The sequence below is a fragment of the Artemia franciscana genome, chromosome 14 (assembly GCF_032884065.1).
Source record: "Artemia franciscana chromosome 14, ASM3288406v1, whole genome shotgun sequence".
Classification (NCBI taxonomy): domain Eukaryota; kingdom Metazoa; phylum Arthropoda; class Branchiopoda; order Anostraca; family Artemiidae; genus Artemia; species Artemia franciscana.
This window is the reverse complement of record NC_088876.1, coordinates 12,370,407-12,394,104: the sequence shown is the minus strand read 5'-3', so window position 1 is coordinate 12,394,104 and position 23,698 is coordinate 12,370,407. Positions and strand designations below refer to the sequence as shown.

Here is a 23,698-nt window from a genome sequence, read left to right as displayed (position 1 = left end):
TAATTTAAATAATGGCGTCAGATCAAAAAAAAAAAAATCCTCCGTTACAATCGCTATAGCCGAAAATCTTACACAGTGAAGTTACAGTCCCCTAGATTGAACGATAAGGAAGATCACTTTTTTGTATAGGTAGCACTTGTGTGTTCACTTTTCTTCCTTTTTTTTTTCCTTCTTCACCACTAGCGGGGCGCTGGAACATCAAAGAGTTGTTTGAAGGAAATTTGGAAGGAAATTGCTAAATCTAGTATATTCTGCAATTGACAAAGCATAATATTTAAAAAATAACGTAATTCCTAACAAAAAACTGCATCTTCACATACAAGATGATATAGGTTCGACAAGCGGATAGTTCGTATTATGGTTAGTTCGACAAGCGATGATAAAACACACGTAAATCTCGCAAAAATTGCTTTTCTTGGTTACTATACCATATTTCAGTGATTCCACTACCTGACTCTCTTTGGTTTGTTCTTTACTATTCCAACGAAAAAAGGACCGAAGGCTTTTTCCTGTGTGTGATGTGTGATTTTGAAAAGGGAGGCTTTTCATATGGGTTTCAAACATTTTTGTTCTTAAGACCACACTGGGTATACATAACGTTTGATAAAAACCATAGGTTTTTTTCTAATATGAGATTCTAGTAAAATAAGTGATTTTGTTAACTTAAAAAGTTTAGATATAATCTGGGTCAAATTAGTTAAAACGAGAACAGGTTAAGACTCTTTTTATAATATTAAGTTTGACAAATTGAATAATTTTTTTTTCTTTTGCAATTCTGGAAGATAAACGTAGATTTTTCAAATCAGTACTAACATCCCAATTTTTTATTTTTTTTTATATCTTTATTTGATCATTTTAAACTTCTTGGGGGTAGAGCACCTAAGCTTCCTTGTCCAAGGCTTCTGGGAGGACATTTTTACATATTGTATCTTACAATTTTTAGTTCTTTGAGTTTTTATGGATTTAAGACTTCTGTCCATGGGCGAACTTCACATGAGCTTGTAAGAGAAAGATTTTTTAAAGTTGTAATAATTACTCAAATATACAATTTAAAGGAGTAAATTGTTCAGTTTTTCCAGTTTTTCCTGCCCAAAATATCAGGATGAGAACTCTGGGCGAGGGGGGATGTATTTTAGCAATTATCTAATATGTATGATTTTTTTAAACTAACAGAGAACGGAAAACATGCTTAACTTGGCTGATGAAAGATAGAAGAACAAAACAAATACCTATTTGACAGAGAAACAAACACCATTGCTTAAAACCAAGTGACTTTGAAAGTAGAATCTTAGTGACTTTTTTAGGATGTTTCACACTCTTTATAAACTGCTTTACTGCTTGAAATCATATTTTAAACTCGTTTTTCAATTTGTAAGATCACAGATGTGCGTCTATTAGTTTGTTTTTTTCCCCACAGGTAATCATATCGAGCCAATAGTCCTACAACGTCTGGAGAGGGATTATTCGAACGGAAATTAAAAGTTCTAGTTCCCTTTTTAAGTGACCAAAAAGATCGGAGGGCAGATAGTCCCCTCCTGCGCTTCTTTTTCTCAAAATCGTCCTATCAAAATTTTAAGATAGCCATTTGTTCAGCATAACTAAAAATCCAAAACTACGCCTTTGGATATAACAAGACAACCAGAGCCCTTGGAAGGAAGGTCCTTAAGTTATAAGGTTTGCCCATTGTTTACGTATAGTATCTGTTTTTGGGAAGTTTGCATATTTTTTGGCAAAGGAGGGGAGGTGAACTCTGTGCTGGGGATTTTCTATGGGGCCAGAGTTCCTATACGAGTTTATTTTATTTGCCTTGCTTTCTCTTTGGTGACTTAATTTTACGCGTGGAGGTGTTTATGGTAATTGCCCGGGGTAAATTTTCACCGGGATTGAATTGTCTAAAGCAGTTTTTCTCAAACTGTAGTAAGCGTACCCCTTGGGGGTAAGTAATTTTTTTTAGGGGGTACGCGGCCGAGAAACAAAAATAAAACAACCCTTACACTCTAGGACTGGCAATTTTATTTATATTTCAGCTATAATTTACTTAGTGCCGATAACTGAGAAGAGGTTCCTAAAATGTTTTGTGGGTAAAAGGGGTACTGTGTCTAAATAAGTTTGAAAATCAACGGTCCAGAGGATCTTCCTGTGTGCATGGGAATGGGGCGTGCGTTTTTCCATGGAGACGGAGCCGGACATCTTAGTATTATTTGAAGAGCCATCAAAAATTATATTTAAAAAAACAAGTTGTGTCAACTGAAAGTAAGGAAAAACGTTAAACCTTAAAATGAACAGAAATTATTACGTATATAAATGGGGTAACCCCTTCCTTAACACCTTGCTCTTGGGGCTAATGTCTGAATTTTGTTCCGATTATTTAATAATGACTCCTGAAACACAAGAGTCGTTTAATTAGATCAATAAGAAAAATTTTAAAGTACTAAAAAAAACTTTGGTGTGGAAAGCGAGGTGTTGAGGAGAGGGTAACTTCCTTCATGTACCGGAAAGGGCTGTAAGTTTTGAATTTATAGTTTGAACACAGTTTTTGCTATTGAAATGTACTACAGATAGAGGGATCACCGATTCAAACGTGGCTGCCCACTGATTTTAGTCAGAAGTGAAGTAAAGAGCTATGACTATGACTTTGAATTTTAACACAAAGTATTTAACATATTTATCAAATAGTTATTTAAACAGTTTATTAAGCAGTTATATGTATTTCTGTATTATTTGAAAAACGATCAGAAATAAATTAAAAAAGTTTCTTTTTAGAAGCGACATTAAAACTTAAAACAAAGAGAAATTACCCTGTATATGAAAGGGGATGTCCCTTCTGAAACGTCTTGCTCTTTACGGGGCTACTCACCCTCCTACCACTTTTGACTTTTAAAAAGAACACCAGGACTTCTGATTTCCAATTGAATGTACCGCACCCGCAAGTTTACTTACCATCTTCAAGTTTATATATCACAAGTATATTAGATATACGACACCCCTTTCTAGAAAAACCTTAAATTTTAATAATGGACAACTACTATAGCCGATAGTCCTTGCGCTAAGGGCCGTGACACGGGGAGGGGTTGTCATCCCCAAAGACCTAATTACTGGACCTTTCAAATATACTTAACAAAATGGCTAACTTGCAGTTGCCAATCGAATAAGCCCCTTTCGAAGCTTCTACGACAACTCTTTCCATACGAAGCGCCTTGGTCTTAAAAAAAGATTCAGAAATAATATATTGTGCACACATCGCTCTTTACTTAGGCATCGCTATTACGCTGCCTATGGTCAAAACAAGAAGCTGTGTTGAAGCCAGGAGTCAAAGATCTTATCAGAGAATAAGAAAAAGTAAATTTTCATTCGTTTTGCTTAAACTAGTGAATTTCTTTATCTGCTTAATATATTATCTGTTTAATATATTGCGTAATGTATAATGTTTAATATTTGATGGATTGATTTTAATCACTGGGTTGAAAAAACTCTGGTCACAGAAATCAGTGAACAGGCATGCACTTTTGTGCGGCAAAAGCCCGGCTTGTCGCACTTTTTAGGCAAAAAAAAAACTTTTCGGATCTCTTTGTCACATTTTGACGACGTCGCCAGTTGTCAACCCTGCTCAGGATTTAGGTGAAATACTAAATACATCGGTAATGTTGTCCGAACTACATACAGGCCGAAAATACATACAGAGTCATCATTTCACTTGGAACCCCTGATACACCCTGAGTTAAAATCGAATGAACGGTAAAGTTTCGTTGTGCTTTAAAACGCCTTTTATTATAATTTAAAGGCCCTTGTATTTCAGCAGTCGTCCTGAAGAACTGAACAAAAGGTGAAATTTGGCGTAAAGGGCGGGAAAGTAAGGAGGAGGAGGTCTCCCTGTTGATGTATGGAAGAATTAACTTTCGTTTTAAGTTTCAACGTCGCTCTTTAACTTTATTTGAGATTTTTTTTTTTTAATTTCACTTCATTTTTCTGTAGCATTTCAGGTGTTTTTCATTTCAGGTGGATTAACCTAATTGAGAGGAGGGCTAACACCCATCAAATACAACTTTTTGAATTAAAATTTAACTTTTGTTCAACAATACTTCAACAGAAACAGCCCACAAATCGCATTTGCTTTTTGAAATTAAGTGTAATTATCCAAACTAAACTAATATCTTCTCAATATTAGGCCAGCTTTCGCCCCCTCATGCTTTACACACACACACATATATTTATATATATATATACATATATATATACATATATATATATATATATATATATATATATATATATATATATATATATATATATATATATATATATATATATATATATATATATATATATATATATATATATATATATATATATACAACACCAAGTTGGTGGGGGCGCTTCGCGCCCCCCCCCCGCGCGCGTAAGTGGTTACGCGAAATATTAGTTACGCGCCATTGTAGTTGTGTCCCTATGTCCCACCTGTGAATATAGATATATATATATATATATATATATATATATATATATATATATATATATATATATATATATATATATATATGTTTTTAACTACGTAAAACTTGCGAATATACAACATTCTTTGCTGTCCCATTGTCTGTGCATATAAATAGATTGTCAGGTTTACCGACTCTTGAACATGCAACATATAGTGGTCCATGGGAAAACAATCCGTATTCAGATCTATACCTCATGATTCTAATGATTGCCCTTGAGCTTTGTTGATGGTGATTGCTAATCGACCATTCCCTGTGTCGCCGTCGTCATTTATATATCCCCCTGTGCCCCCCGGCGTCCCCGTTGTAGTTGTGTCCCGGTGTCCCAGTCTGTGATTTCTCTTTGAGTGTCCCGGGCGTCATTTATATTCCTTGTGTCCCGGTGTCCCGGTGGTCATTTGTGTCCCGGTGTCCCGGTCTGTATATACATTCGTTTTTGAATTGGTCTTTTTTTTAGTTTTTAGTTTTTTACCTTTTTTTAGTTTTTTTTTAGTTATACCTCATGATTCTAATGATTGCCCTTGAGCTTTGTTGATGGTGATTGCTAATCGAACATTCCCTGTGTCCCCGTCGTCATTTATATATCCCCCTGTGCCCCCCGGCGTCCCCGTTGTAGTTGTGTCCCTGTGTCCCGGTCGTCATTTATATTCCCTGTGTCCCGGTCGTCATTTGTATCCCGGTGTCCGGTCTGTATATACATTCGTTTTTGAAATGGTATATGATGAAATAAATTTTTGTATTTTTCCCCTTTTTTTCTTTTTAGTTTTTTTTTTATTTTTAGTTTTTTTAGTTTTGTTTTTCTCCTTTATTTTTCATTTTTTTTCCTTTTTTTCTTTTGTCCCGGTCGTCATTTATATTCCCTGTGTCCTGGTCGTCATTTGTATCCCGGTGTCCCGGTTTGTATATACATTCGTTTTTGAAATGGTATATGATGAAATAAATTTTTGTATTTTTCCACAGACAACTTATTTTTATATATATAGATACATAACCGCAGCCTTTTCTTGATTTATGGCGTCACCATAGGCTCGATACAACGACCCCCGGAAAAATACAAACTCTTCCTTAAGGTTTCGACCTATTTAGTTCGTTTTTGTGGCCGGAAATGTCAATATGCACGTGTAAAAAAGTAAAATAAAACTATTTAGCCGGTTTCGAGGCCAGACCCCGTCAAAGATGGACATCAGGCTTGTAAATATTGATTCTCGTTGTCACTTGTCTTATAACCAAAATCAATGCGAGCATCTTCTTGTTGTCTTGGCGTCACCCGAGGCTCGATAAAACCACCCTGGGAAATCAATGAATTCTTCCTTAAAGTTGTCACCTTTTTGATCATTTTTGTGGCCAGAAATGTCAATGTGTTGGTTTAAAGAAAAAAAAATATGTAACCGACTTCGAGGCAGGATCTCGGTACTCGGCATGCGGCAGGGTTACACATATTGATTCTCGCTGTAAGTAAAAACTTCCAAGTGAATCACCTTTGTTTTCTACTTTTTTCTTGGGAAAATGGAGGGTCCAAAGGGAATATACATAAAGTTGAATGGTCTTAATGATATTAACAGTTGCGCAGTTTATGGCGTCTTTATAGGTTTGTCCTGGATTTTGCGCCACATTTTGTTGGCACCAAATATTATGATGGTGCTTGTCTTCTAACAGCACAGTTCTTTGTTCTTCACTTGATTTTTAAAACGCTCTGGTACTCGCTGTCTCGCTATCGCTGTTAATTCTTGCTGCCAATTATCTTCTAATCGTATATTTCTTTGTTTTGACTGTGGCATATCTTATAGCCGCATATTTCTTTGTTTATTACTTTCATTTTTAATTCGTTCTACTGCTAGTTGTCGCATGTCTTGTAACCGCATATTTCTTTGTTCTTCACTTTAGTTTTTGGCTCGTTTTAATTTTTGCTCCCGCTTATCTACGAACAGGATATTTCTTTGTTCTTCACTTTTGTTTTTGACTCGTTGCAATTATCATTGACGCAAGTATTATATCTGTATATTCCTTTGTTCTTCACTCTTTATTTTCGTTTATCTCAATGCTTTTAGGGAGCCTATCACCTTCAACATCCACACTACACGCTTATTCCTAATATATTCTTATAAAAGTAGGGATATTAGGAGATTTAGTCACCTTCCTTATTAACCAGAAGATTTTTCGAGGGAAAATGGAAAATTCTTGCCAGTAAATTCTCTTTTTGAGGCTTCAGGCATCCACCCTCTAAAAAAATTATCCACAAACCTCCCTCCAATTTTCAGGGTGTAACTACCCAATACTGTATTACGTTCTATTTACTGTATACACACTTGATGTTAAAGGCTCATTACGTATGTACAATAGATATTTTTAGGAATATATACGCTTTAGCGCGGCAATAAAGCCTCAGAGAGTGGGAGACAGCGTAAACAGTTTTTCTTTATTTTTTGAACTGATGAGAAATATCAAAGTTTGGCTCTAAAGCATTTGCTCCTGTTCGAGCTAAAAATGTTATTTTAACGCACAAAATAGAAGGAATAAATAAAAAATTAAATTGGAGTTCAGCAGTGTATGTGTGTGAAAGACATGATACAGTGTGTTTTAATTAAAAACATAGTAAAGCACAAAATGAAAAAAATAGATTACCTGGTTGGTTGAGAGTCAGTAGTACTTTTTGCCCTTTTAAGGTCTTTAGTAGTATCGATGAGACCACTGAGTGCCACCTCTCGAAAAACTTTTGCATGAGTATCTCGAACATATGCCAGAAACTGACGGACTTGCTCATACAGGACCTGAATGAGCAGAGGCTAAATTACACACTTTCATATAAAAATAGACATTAAATATCATGTATGCAGGGAGGAAGGTTGGAACTTTGGTTTAAAAACCCCAAAATTAATAATTCTCCCACAATATCCCTGTTTTTGTTTTTTTTAATAAACTTAACTTGCTATTTGTGGTTGTAAATTTTTTTGGCCCTACTAACAAGGCGCCTTCCTCCTTCAACATGGCTTCCTGTGCACACACACAGTTATATAATAAAGAAATACAGAAAAAGATGGGGCAGATAGATAGTCTCTAAAAGCTGATTAAGGCAGTTATGGCAGTTTTATGGTTTATACCGCTGTTCTAAGGCTAAGGCTTCAAGGTGGTTAGAGAAGTAAAGTTCTCATTTTAACTTGGTATCCAAGATACGACAAACAGAATACTCATTTCTATTTCCTGCTACTTTTTAAAGATAGAAAAAGGGGGCATGTCCCATTTTGTAAAAAAAAGACAGAATTCTCCATGCATCTTAGAAAGAAACGAAAATGTCGAAAACGGATGAAACTTTCAAAACGACAGTAGGAGACTAACAAAAAAATTATTTTTTCCACTAATAAACAGTAAAAGTACTATTTCTGATTCACGTCCTGATGGTTTTCATAAAAGAGAAAAAATAATGAAAAAAACAATCTAACTTAAAACGAACACTTAGAGAAAGTTTTAATGTTTATATTTCCCTCTCTTTTTTCTTTTTATCCCATTAATATAGACTTCTGTACGTGAAGCTCCAGTATTCACACTCTTCTTGTAGTTAGACAAAAAGGTTGTTTTTTCCACTATCTTGTTGAAAAATTACACCCGTTGTTAATACAACGTCTTTAATCAAACAGTTCGTGGTAACGAACTGTAGTAAGGAGCGACCCGGTTCAATAGAAACCAAAACTCTAAAAAATGGAATTTTGATACCAATAGCTACATCAAAAGAATCGAATTTTAATGCTGATTTTAAATATATAAGTTTCATCAAGTTTAGTCTTACGCATCAAAAGTTACGAGCCTGAGAAAATTTGCTTTATTTTAGAAAATAGGGGGAAACACCCCCTAAATGTCATAGAATCTTAACGAAAATCACACCATTAGATACAGCGTATCAGAGATCCCTCCTGTAGAAGTTTCAAGCTCCTATCTACAAAAATGTGGAATTTTGTATTTTTTGCAAGAAGGCAGATCACGGATGCGTGTTTATTTGTTTTTTTTCCCAGGCGTCATCGTATCGACCCAGTGGTCCTAGAATCTTGCGAGAGGGCTCATTTTAACGGAAATGAAAAGTTCTAGTTCCCTTTTTTAGTGACCAAAAATTTGGAGGGCACCTAGGCCCCCTCCCACGCTAATTGTTTTCCCAAAGTCAACGGATCAAAATTCTGAGATAGCCATTTTATTCAGCGTAGTCGAAAAACCTTATAACTATGTCTTTGGGGATGACTTACTCCCCCACAGTCCCCGTGGGAGGGGCTACAAGTTACAAACTTTGACCAGTGCTTACATATAGTAACGCTTATTGGGAAGTTACAGACGTTTTCAGGGGGATTTTTTGGTTGGGGGGAGGGGTTGACAAGAGGAGGATATGTTGGGGGAACTTTCCATCGAGGAATTTGTCATGGGGGAAGAAAATTTCCATGAAGGGAGCGCAGGATTTTCTAGCATTATTTAAAAAAAAAACAATGAAAAAATAAATATGAAAAGTTTTTTTCAACTGGAAGTAAGGAGCAGCATTAAAACTTAAAACGAACAGAAATTATTACGCATATGAGGGTCTCACCTCCTCCTAATACCTCGCTCTTTACGCTAGAGTATTTTTAGTGATTTCAACTATTTATTCTACGGCTTTTGTGATTCAGGGGTCATTCTTAATGAATTGGGACAAAATTTAATCTTTAGTGTAAAGAGCGAGGTACTGACGAGGGGGTGAACCCCTCATATATGTAATAAAAACATGAGATTACAAAAGTTCGTTACGTAAGCTAATCTATAAGTTACGTTTATCTTTTACTAATAAAAAAATTCGTAAAAAATTAAAAGTTCTAGTTGCCTTTTTAAGTAACCAAAAAATCGCAGGGCAACTAGGCTTCCTCCACCGTTCCTTTTTTTCTCAAAATCATTCGATCAAAACTATGAGAAAGCCATTTAGCCAAAAAAAAAAAAAAACTTGCAAATTTCGTGTTAATTATTTCTCTGCGGAGATCCAAAATCAAAACATACATTGATTCAAAAACGCTCAGAAATTAATTTAAAAAAAACAAGCTTTTTTAGCTGAAAGTAAGGAGCGACATTAAAACTTAAAACAAACAGAAATTACTTCGTATATGAAAGGGGCTGCTTCCCCCTAAAAGTAAGTTCTGTTCTTTTTAAGTTTTAATGTCGCTCCTTACTTTCAGCTAAAAACCTTGTTTTTTTATTTAATTCAATCTTAAGGATCACTTACAATTAGATTTTACTAAATATCGAACACTAAGCACATCAGATTTTTCACAGAATTTTCCGACAGACCAATATCAATCTAAACCCTGAATTTAACTACGAAGTAAAGAGATTTGGAGATTTTATGGGAAGAAGAGAATTTGACAGAATTTGAATAAAGGGGAAGGGAGTGTGTTCTCTTTGCAAACGAGCATTTATAGAGCAAGTCAGCAGGCAGAAATTTTTTTATGAAGTGGGCGCATTGATAAGAAAAAACTATCTCTTTCACAATTTGAGTAAGAATAATCGATAAATTTAACAAATTATGGACTTCAAGGGGGGAAGGGGGTTAATGGCCCTTGCAGATGTACATGTTTAAAGGTCATTTACTTTTAGATAAAACCTGCTACAGTCGGCTGAGTGAACAGAACCGATCTAATCCCTAAATTTAACTACGAAGTGAAGAGACTTGGAGATTTTATGGGAAGAAGAGGAGTATATAAAGGGGAAGAGAGCGTGTTCTCTTTGCAAACGAGCATTTATAGAGCAAGTCAGCAGGCAGAATTTTTTTATGATGTGGGCGCATTGACAAGAAAAAACAATTTCTTTGACAATTTGAGCAAGAATAATCGATAAATTTAACAAATTATGGACTTCAAAGGGGAAAGGAGGTTAATGGCCCTTGCAGATGTACATGTTTAAAGGTCATTTACCTTTAGATAAAACCTGCTACAGTCGGCTGAGTGAACAGAACCAATCTAATCCCTAAATTTAACTACGAAGTGAAGAGACTTGGAGATTTTATGGGAAGAAGAGGAGTATATAAAGGGGAAGAGAGCGTGTTCTCTTTGCAAACGAGCATTTATAGAGCAAGTCATCAGGCAGAATTTTTTTATGAGGTGGGCGCATTGATAAGAAAAAACTATCTCTTTCACAATTTGAGTAAGAATAATCGATAAATCTAACAAATTATGGACTTCAAGGGGGGAAGGGGGTTAATGGCCCTTGAAGATGTACATGTTTAAAGGTCATTTACCTTTAGATAAAACCTGCTACAGTCGGCTGAGTGAACAGAACCAATCTAATCCCTAAATTTAACTACGAAGTGAAGAGACTTGGAGATTTTATGGGAAGAAGAGGAGTATATAAAGGGGAAGAGAACAAATTATGGACTTCAAGGGGGGAAGGGGGTTAATGGCCCTTGAAGATGTACATGTTTAAAGGTCATTTACTTTTAGATAAAACCTGCTACAGTCGGCTGAGTGAACAGAACCAATCTAATCCCTAAATTTAACTTAGAAGTAAAGAGACTTGGAGATTTTATGGGAAGAAGAGCGATTGCACCTGCACATGAGGCAATCTAAAACCATGCACCGCAATCAAAGACCATGCTTCAGAATCCCTACTTCCAACTGTCAGCGAAGTTCGAGTCTGGTATTTTTTTTCTCTTCTTGTTGTATTTGTATTTTCAATGTTTTATGTTAAATGGTCATTTGATCGAGTAAAAAGTGTCTTTAGTGAATATTGACTTTAAGGATATACTACCATCTTGAGCGAAACTGGTACATTTTATTTATTTTTACGGTGCCAAAAAAGAATTCGCCTTAATGGCAACCCTAAGATCCAAACGGTGTAAAGTCATAATTTTTAGGTAAAGTGAAATAGCTTTTTTGGACATTTTTAGCATGAATCGATTGGGCAGTTTGGGTAATATGGTATCTTCAACCAATAAGTCAAAGCTTATTCACAAAATCTTATAGACATTATCAAGATTCCCAAGAAATTATGAACATATTCCAAGTTAATACCTTTTCCATAGTATATGCAATAGAACAAAATTTGAAAAAAAATTGAAATAGAGTGATAGCTACCGAAGATTCTTGTGACTTTAATTGAGCTTGTTCACTAACAAATCTTGATATTAATGTCCTGAATATTGCCTGGATAACAATAGATTCAATCGGCCGGATTCCACCAATCAAAGTGTTGCTACTCATGTTTGGATTCCCGCCATCTGACGATACTCTAGATGACCTCTTGTAAACTACAAAAGAGAAACATAAAGATAGAAAAAAATGAACAAACAGATTCACAGCAAATAGGATTAGACTTCTGCTATTATCATGAAGCGCCAACTCGTTAAGTCGGGCATATATCCCGACTCTTTGAAATATTTTTTACTAGAAAAGCTTTAAAACGATCTCCACTGCCACGATAAAAACAAGAGAAACACCCTTTTCAAAAACTAAAACAGAGAAAGGTGATCAATCATATTCAACCTGGAAGGATTCGTCAAAGATATAAAATAAAAGAGGAAGATTTAAATAGTTTTTCCGTGTAAAGAGAGTAATGTTAGGTAAGGAGGAAGGCTTAAAATATCACTGATAGAAAAATTATGTATTCAGAGGAAATTTTGTTTAACGTATATCTTGCCAAATACTGCAATAGGTTAGTGGCGCTCCTTTAGTCACAGCTCACATAAGAGACATAAGAGGAGTTGCTTTTATTACTATGGTGAGGGAAATTGTCAAAGTGCTTGTCTATTATTCAGGACCATTCCCGACACTAGAGTCATTTATTCCATGGCAATTAGTATGGGACCTTCCAATGTCTTGGATGCATTTACACGGTCAATCTTTCAGATGGAGAATGACCAGAATTTTTCTCTGGAACCGAAAATTTCTCTTTACAGATAATTGTGACTTTAAGGAGAGTGATTCAGTCAATAAGTTTACTTATTAATATTATCTTGTTTTTTTTTTTTTGTTTTTGACTTTAAAATTTTCAATTTCATTAGGAAGATCTGAGGTGTTATTGATCACATGATAGTGTGCCGCTCGTATAAGTAATTATACTACAAATAGATTGTTTGGGTAGCTAGCCACACTTTTATCATTATTATTGAGAACGGAATCACAAAACCTACTCGGGGCCCAGGCCTAATCGAGATGAAAGGAGAGGCTCATCATTTCCACAGCGAAAAAAATAGCTGCTCAACAATCAGTGATAACTTGGGCATGGTGTTTTGAGATAAAGCTAGTCTATCACCGGCTAGCCCATATCGGTACCGTTGTACTTTATTTATTTATTTTTTGAGGCATTAATGTATAGAAGTTAATAACTAAGCTAGGAGATACAAATCTTGACTATTTAGATCATAATGACATGAATGGAAATGATAAGTGTACAAGTTGGTATTCAGTAACTAAGAATACGATAGTCGAGTGCAGTCAAATTAAAAAGAAAAAGAGTAATTATGATACACTGCAGAAGATGAATTACGGAAAGTATTCTGGTTTCTTAGCAAAGAGAGGAGAATTATGTAAAAAGTCAGTATTAAGTAATGATGTTAGTGATATAAATATTTATAAAGCATATAGTAATAAGTTGAATAGTTTGCTCTGTAAATCTAAGGTAGATTTTCTGAGAAATTGTTTTGAAAAGCAGAAGGTAACCCTAGCAAGACTTGAAAAGTGATAAAATCTGCGATTAATCCCATTAATCACGATAATATTTTTTATTTTTCAATGATTATCAGAATATCCCTCAAACAGCTAAGCGAATATGTGATCATTTTTCTAGTATAGGATGATAAGCATCGTCAGTTGCACAACATCTGAATGATGGCTCTTTTATCCAATTTTTGCCTGAAAGTAGTGATGTATCAATGTATCTACGACCGGTTATTAAAAAAGAATTGAACGATGTCGTAAAAAATGAAACGAAATAGTATTGCGGGTCTGATTTAATGTCAATGAAGGTATTTATGGCAATTTTCCTGCCTTATCGCATCAAATTTTGTACCTGATTAAGGAAAGTTATAAAAATGGTTTATATCCTGAGTAAGTAAGTAAGTAGTAGGTATGATGGCCTTAGACCCTTAAGGCCCAAACTGGCGTTTCTGATCTCAGTTTCGTGGCCCTTCAGCCAGGAAGTGCAATGGGGGCTGGGGGACAGCCATCCTGTGCTTTCGCACACCCTTCCTGCTTACCTTCCCCAGATTTCTTCAGGTACCCATTTAAAGCTGGGTCGACTTTGGCTGAGCTTACAGAGTCGCGCCACTGACCCCCGTTCCATACCAAATAACTGGCTATGCCAGGGATCCGACCCGTGCCTTAGACAAAGAATTCTCAAACCAACACGCCAACCACTTGGCCAGGACGGCTTATATCCTGAGTGCCTGAGAGGGTCTAGGGTAATTCTTTTCTTTAAAGGAGGAGAGAATAAGAATGTAAATAATTATAGGCCGATATTCCTCCCATCTGCTATAGCGAAGTTATTAGAGAAACTTATCTACATTAGAGTATCTGAGTTTTTGGAAAATGGATAGTTTTTTAATCCTAATCAATTTAGTTTTCGTAAAGGGATGTCTACGGAGAAGGCAGTTTTAATTTCGACCAGAGTTTTAAAGTGGCGTCTATTTAATTAGATATTGTGAAAGCATCCGACACTGTTGACCATGTAATTTTATTGTGGAAGCTAGAAAATTGTGGAATAAGAGGAAAGGCATTGAAGCTAGTTGAATCCTTTTTGAGTGGTAGGACACATGTCTTAGTGGTATGTAGAAATGTCTGGAGCTAAGTCGAGTGAAAGAGTATTTGAATTTGGTGTGCACCAGGGTTCTGTTTTAGGCCCCCCTTTATTTCTTGTATAAATATAAATGACTTGAGCTGTCCTGTAATTAGTTTGATAAATAATTCTCTATGTTTATATACTAATTCTAAGGTCATCCTTCCCAGCTTTGCTGATGATACCATTCTACTGTGGCAGCAAAGACTTCAGCTCATTTAATAAAAATAATGAAAAAGGGAATACTAGGCATACATAAGTGGATGAGAGTAAATAAACTTTTGGCAAATCATTATAAATCAGGGTTTCTAATGTATGGTAGGTCTTCTAATTATTACCCTGGGATCACTGATATACAAATAGATAATTATATAGTCAAGCGTACCACTACCAATAATATCAGATATCTTAGTATTATTGTTGATGAATGTCTTAGTTTTAAAAATCATATATCTTTTATTGGTAGAAACATTGGAAGAAATATTATGTGATGAGACTAGCAAAAAGTTTCATGAAATTATTTAGTAAAATTTATCTATAATAAATGTTGATCAATCAGAAACGCTTATTATATACAAGACAGTACGATAGCGGGATTGGTAATTTCTTTAAATATATCAGCAATTCTTAATTATTTAAGACGTCCATAAAAATATATAAGATGAAGCTCGTTTCATGCTTAACAATATGATTAAACCTCGACTAGAATTCTTTAAAAATAGAGCGACTGTATCTGAAAAAGATTGGATAGATTTTAGTCAAAGAGAGTTAAATGATGTGAGATCTCTAAAAGATATAGTTTCAAATAACAAGGGATATTTCAACAAACATCTTGATGAACAGAGGAAAGGCTTATTGGATGTAATGATTTTAAGGAAGGGGCTTAAACTACATCCCCGGTGGTGCTCCTGTTGACACCCTCAGTAACAGTCAAAGATCCGCCTCCAGTGTTTGAAAATCTTTCAAAGTTTATTTAATAATTTTTTCAGTATATAAATGGCAGTGAATCAAGTTGTAGCTCCTTATTGGGAAATATTTAAAGAGCCCATTATTGAATGTTCTACAGTCAAAAATGATTATACAGAAATTAGAGAAAACAGTGTGAATGTATCTCAACAATTAAATTATAATTTCATTTTAAAGGATGTGGAATATTCGGTTCTTTCAAGGGATAGTTACCTTTATGCAAAAGTGAAAATAACATGATTGGATGGAACAAACATGCAAAATAATGATGAAGCGAATTGAACAATAAACTTAACGACTACTATTAAAAATTTATTAGAATTTTCAGATGGCCATAGTCGAAGCGCAACTACTAACATGTTTTGGTATGAAGATAAAACCCAACCCGTTCATTCCTTTAAACCAGAAAATGAGCTTGAAAGCACTTTTAAACTTGTTGCAGCAGATGGTGGAACAATTCAGACAAAACGAAATAACTCTTTCAGTAGTGGTTTATTTAAGATTGAATAAAACAAAAGAAAGTCACGTGGTTAGTATGTATTTACCATCACCACGATTATTGGGATTTTTCAAGATATTAATAGTGTTTTTAGAAGCGTTATACATCAAATTGTGTTAAAAAGAAACGATTTTTCCAATGTGATTATAAAATCTGGAGCCCACAATTTTAAAGTAGTTGTAACATGTAAAGTAGTTGTAATCATGGATTTTACAGTATTACATCCCAGTTTACCCATAGCAACTCAATTAGAAGCTGGATTAACGAAAAAGGCGGAACAATTAAAGTCTGGATTAGGAATTGGCAGCTCATTTGAATTAATATGGGAAGCATATAATATCTATAAAAGTGATGATGAAATGGATAAAGAATTAACATGAAGAGTAGTCAGTAAACGCTTTAATACAACTAAAGTTGTTTTATGTTACAGAAATCTGAAAAAGATAACAGTTATACGCAAAACAATATGGTGTTTGACCATATGAACACAAATAAAATTGAAGTGAGAGTAAATGGATATAAATATCCACAAGAAGATTTTAAATGTGATTTCAGTGGTGCAAATGAAGATTATTATAACGCTTACCAGCGATTTTTAAAATTAGGATATAAATATAAAAATTTTGAAAGTGGAACAATTATAAGTTACAATGATTTTAAAACAGTATATACTTTATTTTGTTTTGATGTTTCAAAGCATGAATAGAATATTTATCGAAGTGGATCAACTGCTGATATAGAAATTAAGCTTTTATTAGATCAAACCTGCTAAGCAATACAACATTTACTGCGTTATATTTTCAGACAGAAAAGCAATCATGAAAGTCATTGATAGTAAATTATTTGTTAATATGTAAATTATTTTCGATTTGGAAATTTGTTGAATAAAATTATTTACTAATAAATGGAGAAACTTTTAAGCAAAATGAAAATGGAAAATAAATATAATCGAAACATTCGGAAAGAAGATTTACACATTGGAATGGAATACACAATTAAACGATGAAATGTGTTACAACCAAATATCGAAAAAAAATGGTTATCATTATTAATTTTAAAGGTTGATCTTTTTGCACCTAAGCGTTTTGATTCAAAAGCAGCTGATCTTGAAAATAAATTTCAAAAATTAGATACAGGTATGATTTTAATGGTTATAGAAAGAAAAGAGAAACGCAATAACAATTATTTAGATACTGATAACGAACTATCCACTAAATATTGAATCATATTAAATTATTACATTTTATCAGTAGTATAGGAAAAATGGAATATAATTAAACTCTTATTTCACAAATTCATCAAATTCTTATTTCACAAGACCTGTTTTGAACTTATAGCTCAGGATGGGAAATTACATAAATGTCGGAAATTCTAATTTAAAATAAAAAGGTTAAGAATACAGCATTAGACTTTACAATCCCTACCGGCGGTGTTGATCTTCGTTTCTTGGCCCTTCAGCCAGGAAGTGCAATGGGGGTTGAGGGCCAACCATCCTGTGCTTACGCACACCCTTCCTGTTTACGTTCCCCAGATTTCTCCAGGTACCCATTAGAGCTGGGTCGACTCTGGCTGAGCTTACAGAGTCACGCCATTGACCCCCATCCCAAACTAAATAATTGGGTATACTAGGATTCGAACCCTAGCCCTCTAAAACAAAGGATCCTGAAACCAGCGCACCAATCCACTCAGCCAGGAAAATTAAATTAAAAATTTAAATTTATAACTTAAAATGGTGTGAGTTTAATTGAAAATGAGGTAAATTATGGGTGAGCTAGGTGAGACCTAGAACCCATGTTCACATTCTGAACAAGTGTAAAAATGAAACCAAATTTGATTTCCAGGGACCTGTTTTCATTTGGAATGTAGGGAGGAAAATGTCCAAAATGTGCGATATTTAATGTTAAAATGACGTAAAATGGACTAAAAATTATGTACATTGATGGGATGATCTAGGTGCAGTAGAATCTGCAATTACTATACTACTTTTGTACATCATGAATATGCAGTATAGTCTTTGAAAATAGCTATTACCGAGTTAGGTTGAATCGATTTGCCATTGACCCTTTGGACAGGTTGAAGCAAAAAGTGTGGTAATTAGCGTAATTTTCACAAGAGATACAATACACACAGGCTAAAACACAGATGACAAAAAAGGAACCATCCCTGCAGCATGTTAAATGCGTAGAAGTCAGAGGAATTCGCCTTTATTCAGATTTAAAAAAATGTGTCGTTTTTGGCAGTGTATGGTATTTAAGTACTTTACTTGGAGAGCCTAATGTAGAGTGACTAAAATAAATACTTGACTTACAGGGTGGCGACAAAAGACATGCTTGTTCCATGCAAAAGCCACTGAATGAGTGAAGCGACTTCATTAATATGTTCATATTTAGTCTCTTTAATGAAAGCAGCTGCATGGCCTCGACAAATGTCGTGGATTCTTGTTTATGTAGTCGAGTTAAAATATGTGTTGCATGCTGTCTTACGTGCTCACAACAGTTTTGTTGACGAGTTTCATCACATTCATATGGACACCCGGCATTTGATAAAATTCTGAAAAAGATAAATAAATACACATTCTGAAAAGCAACCACATTTTGTGTCACCCAAAAAAAAAGAATTTATATGGGAGGATATTCAGCATGCTTCTGTTTCGAATAGAAATTGCTAAAGTGTGTTCCCCGGGTCTACAAAATTATGTTTCGATTACCTAAAAGTTTCCATTAATGCACTGGTAGATCTCTGCAATTGGTATTCTTTTAAGCTATTCAAAGATAACTTTTTTTCATAAAGTTTGCTAGGAAGACTTCCTGCAGTTCATCTGTCGGTTATCCTAGTTGAAATCCACGTATCGACTTTGGTTCATCGTTTGTTTCGGGAACATCTTTTCCATATTCTCAAAGAAGTTAGCTGAAATGTGATTCGTGTTTAAACTAGGAATAAATTCAATTAGATAATTTAGACAATCCAAGAATATATACTACGCGCATGGTTCAATCATATTGACATTGCAGGAGAATTGCGAATTGGGAAGAGAATTCATTTCTCTTGAAAATGGATTCCTTGCATCACCATTTGGAAAGGCAGAGTTCCTCTACCGTGTATACTAATGTGTGAAGAGGGATTGTAATTTACTCGTCAGATCTTGACAATAATACACCATAAAGTTTCCTACATTCTACATTTCAATAAACTGAAAATAAGGACGTGGTTTGGTTCTCATAAGTCATTTATTTGTAAATCCAGTTAGGAGAATTTAATCGTTCGAGTAGCCTGTCTATTTCGTTAGAACTCGACTAGTTCAGATTGTAGTTGGATTAAGGCAAAAGCTCTTCGTTTTGCTCACAATTTGCTTTCTTTCCCTTTCCTTTTGTTCAATTTTCTCGCAAACTTTAAGGTTTATAAGAAAGATATTTTGTCACTAACCATTAATAAAGACACGAAAAGTCTCCAATAAACGTTTCTAAACACTGTTTTTAAATCGTGGCAGAAATGATGGATCAGCCATTGCACTTTAGGGGACATATGTTACTCCAATTTTTTTCTCATTATTCAAGTCCATAAAGGTATAAAAGTGTGGTAGTTCAGACCCGGCTTACCTCATTCATAAAGAAGAGATGATTACGTATCAATAATTTAAGATAATTAGCTTACTTAATTAGAGACTTGCCCAAGTAAAAAGTCTAAGTAAAGAGTATGTTTCCATGATAAGTGTAAACCTACATACAATCCTACTTACATTTAAGCCCTAATACTGCCTACCACATCTACACATAATCTTCTTTCTTAAAAATAAAACTGGATAATAAAATTGTTTTAAAAATCTGGAATAATTTTCCACATTCCGTAAAATCCTGATTTTTTAAATACCAACTAATTGTACAATCAAAAAGTATTTATTGCAATGGATATTTCACTAGCAAATTTTATTTAGAATTTAACAAGAAAACTTCGATCAAACTGTCAACCAAAATACGCTTCTAATTGGATATAAAAGCAAATATTCGTTGAATGAATCAAAATTTCAAATGAGGCCAGTTATCAAAATTTTGTTCTATAAAATTTAACAATATTGTAATAACAAAGGGAGTAATGGTCTAAAATAGTACTAAAGAAAACGGGAAAAAGCTTAGATGTCGCTGGTAATTCTTGATTTAAGATTTCAGTTTAATTAAAAGTTTAGCATTACCTTAGCAGAAAATTTAGAACTCTTTTGCTTTAATTGTATTCAGAAACAACACTTTGATTTTTTTTTTACGCAGCTGACTCAGTTTATTGGAAGACAGTGGCAGGGTTTATCCTCCACAGTTTTGCAAAAGGTGTAGATATCTGCCCGGGTTGAAGAATATGATACAACACTTTCAAAAGCTGTGCATAATTCTTGCCTGGAGCCAAAAAGGAAGAATTTCAATTGTCTTTAGGTCAGAGCCTACGGTATGAAAGCTGAAATTCGAGTTTTATCGTCTATGCCAGAGAGGACTATCTGAAATTGTTCCACCAAGTTTCCGCTTTCTAGAGCCATGTTTCTGCTTTTGATCGGAGAGCTCAGTTTCTGCTGGCAAGCTAGCAGGCAGCGATTCAAACTGAAGTTCATCTATAAGTGCTTAAGAAATAGGACGAACCCCTGGCCCTGCTTCGGAAGTATTTTTTAGAATCTGAAATAAAACTTTTACAACTCCCAAGAACGAGCATTTTCTCCAGGGTCCAAAAACAGTAAATTTGCAATGATTATACCATTCTATTCATTTCAATATAAATGTCAAATTCCTTAAGCAAATTTTGTTTAAAATGAGGAATAGAATTTCAAAATCCTAACAGTAAGCAGCACAAAAATACAGGCCAATCCCGATTTCTAGGGAAAATGAGAGAAAGGTTGATATAACTAGGACACATTCTGCGAATGAAGGATGACAGAATACCCAAGATCCTCTTTATTAGGCAACCGTTTAGGACCAAACGAAAAGCAGGGCTCCCTGAATGGGGTGGGGGGATGTCGTAAGTAGACATTCAAGGGAAATAGGAACTTCTCGAGAGGGCGTAAAGAGGAAGACTTTTAATAGATTGGGATGGAAGAGAAGCGTGCAAAGCTGTGTCGGCCTCAGACAGGTTGGTGCTACAGGACGTTGTCAGTGTTAGTAGTAGCAGTATTTTTCAATAAATATGTTACGGTAATTTAAGCCCCTAATGGTTTCACTAGAGACTACTTTGAGGTCAGAAATATAAACTAGAATCATAGATGACAGAAGCAGGTACACAAGAGATTTAGAGGTTAGTCCCCTCCCATTACTTCAAATTACACATTTCATTTCCATGTAACTATATTTTCATTTCATTTCATTTCCATGTAACTATATTTACACTATTTCCTGCTAGTGTATACATAAAAAGGACCGCAATCTTACTTACATTTACTTAACAATGATTATACAGACGACACACACACACACACACACATATATATATATATATCTATATATATAAAAATAAGTTGTCTGTGTGTGGATCTGTGGATCTGTGGATCAGGTGACGTCATGTTTGTCCGCATATGACGTCTGAATTATTTCACACTAATACAAAAGAAGAAAAAAACTAAAAAAGGTAAAAACTACAAAAAAAACTAAAAAGAAAAAAAAACTAAAAAAGCTAAAAAACTAAAAAAAACTAAAAAAAGGTAAAAATCTAATAACTAAAAAAAAACTGAAAAAAATAAAGAAAGGCAAAAACTACAAAAAAAATAAAAACTAATAAAAAAACTAAAAAAGCTAAAAAACTAAAAAAACTAAAAAAAACTAAAAAAAGGTAAAAAACTAAAAAAAACTAAAAACTAAAAAAGAAAAAAAAACTAAAAAAAGGAAAAAACTGAAAAATAAAAGAGAAAAAGAAAACTAAAAAAATATGAATAAATATATATAAAAATAAGTTGTTTGTGGGTTATGTCTGTCTGTCTGTCTGTCGAGTGACGTCGTGTTTGTCCGCATATGACGTCTGAATTATTTCACACTAATACAAAAGAAGAAAAAAAACTAAAAAAGGTAAAAACTACAAAAAAAACTAAAAAGAAAAAAAACTAAAAAAGCTAAAAAACTAAAAAAAACTAAAAAAAGGTAAAAAACTAAAAACTAAAAAAAACTGAAAAAACTAAAAAAAGGCAAAAACTAAAAAAAAAAAACTAAAAACTAATAAAAAAACTAAAAAAGCTAAAAAACTAAAAAAACTAAAAAAAAGGGAAAAAACAAAAAAAAAACTAAAAACTAAAAAAGAAAAAACTAAAAAAAAGGAAAAAACTGAAAAATAAGAGAAAAAGAAAACTAAAAAAATATTAATAAATATAAAAAATATAAATATAAATATAATATAAATTAGCAATCAACAAAGCACCGAGACACAAATGACGACCGGGACACAGGGAGTATAAATGACGACCAGGACATAAGTAAAAAAAAAAAAACTAAGAAAACTAAAAAAACTGTCTGTCTGTCGAGTGACGTCGTGTTTGTCCGCATATGACGTCTGAATTATTTCACACTAATACAAAAGAAGAAGAAAAACTAAAAAAGGTAAAAACTACAAAAAAAAATAAAAAGAAAAAAAACTAAAAAAGCTAAAAAACTAAAAAAAACTAAAAAAAGGTAAAAAACTAAAAACTAAAAAAAACTGAAAAAACTAAAAAAAGGCAAAAACTAAAAAAAACAACTAAAAACTAATAAAAAAACTAAAAAAGCTAAAAAACTAAAAAAACTAAAAAAACTAAAAAAAGGTAAAAAACAAAAAAAAAATAAAAACTAAAAAAGAAAAAACTAAAAAAAAGGAAAAAACTGAAAAATAAGAGAAAAAGAAAACTAAAAAAATATTAATAAATATAAAAAATATAAATATAAATATAATATAAATTAGCAATCAACAAAGCACCGAGACACAAATGACGACCGGGACACAGGGAGTATAAATGACGACCAGGACATAAGTAAAAAAAAAAACTAAAAAAACTAAAAAAATGGTAAAAACTACAAAAAAACTAAAAACTAATAAAAAAACTAAAAAATCTAAAAATCTAGATAAACTAAAAAAGAAAAAAAAGAAAAAAGGAAAAAAATAAAGGAGAAAAACAAAACTAAAAAACGAATGTAGGCTATATACAGACCGGGACACCGGGATACAAATGACGACCGGGACACAGGGAATATAAATGACGACCGGGACACAGGGACACAACTACAATGGGGACGCCGGGGGGCACAGGGGGATATAAATGACGACCGGGACACCGGGACACAAGGAACATAATATGGCGCGTAACGACTTACGCGCGCGGGGGGGCTTGGGGGGGGCGCGAGGCGCCCCCACCAACTAGGTGTTGGGGTGGCGCGAAGCGCCACCCCAACAGCTAGAATATATATATATATATATATATATATATATATATATATATATATATATATATATATGTCGTCTGTATATATATGTGTGAAATATATATATATATATATATATATATATATATATATATATATATATATATATATATACTAGCTGTTGGGGTGGCGCTTTGCGCCACCCCAACACCTAGTTGGTGGGGCGCTTCGCGCCCCCCCAAGCCCCCCCGCGCGCGTAAGTCGTTACGCGCCATATTAGTTACTCGCCATTGTAGTTGTGTCCCTGTGTCCCACCTGTGAATATAGATAGATTTATATATGTGTTTCAAACTACGTAAAAATTGCGAATATACAACATTCTTGGCTTTCCCATTGTCTGTGCATATACAAAGCCGTATGTACTAATAATGACGTCATATGCAAACGCTCTTTTTACAAACAAACAAACATGCATACACACAACTCGTTTTTATATAGATAGATAGATAGATAGATGCAATACAAATGAACTGCGTAAAACTTGCGAATATACAAAATTCTTCGCTGTCCAATTGTCGCTGCATCTAAATAGATTGTCAGGTTTACCGACCCTCGAACATGCAACG

At 34.0% G+C, this 23,698-nt stretch overlaps 1 protein-coding gene across 9 annotated transcripts in view; it reads right to left on the bottom strand.

Moving 5' to 3' along the window:
- LOC136035321 (protein unc-80 homolog) overlaps positions 1–23,698 on the bottom strand; it is a 287,805-nt gene that overhangs the window by 142,922 nt on the left and 121,185 nt on the right. For all 9 annotated transcript variants that reach the window (XM_065717033.1, XM_065717036.1, XM_065717037.1 and 6 more), the window contains 3 exons: positions 18,032–18,273; positions 11,561–11,733; positions 7,113–7,258 (listed from right to left, as the gene is read on the bottom strand). In XM_065717033.1, coding sequence (XP_065573105.1) covers positions 7,113–7,258; positions 11,561–11,733; positions 18,032–18,273 — 561 coding nt within the window. The remainder of the gene's footprint in view (positions 1–7,112; positions 7,259–11,560; positions 11,734–18,031; positions 18,274–23,698) is intronic.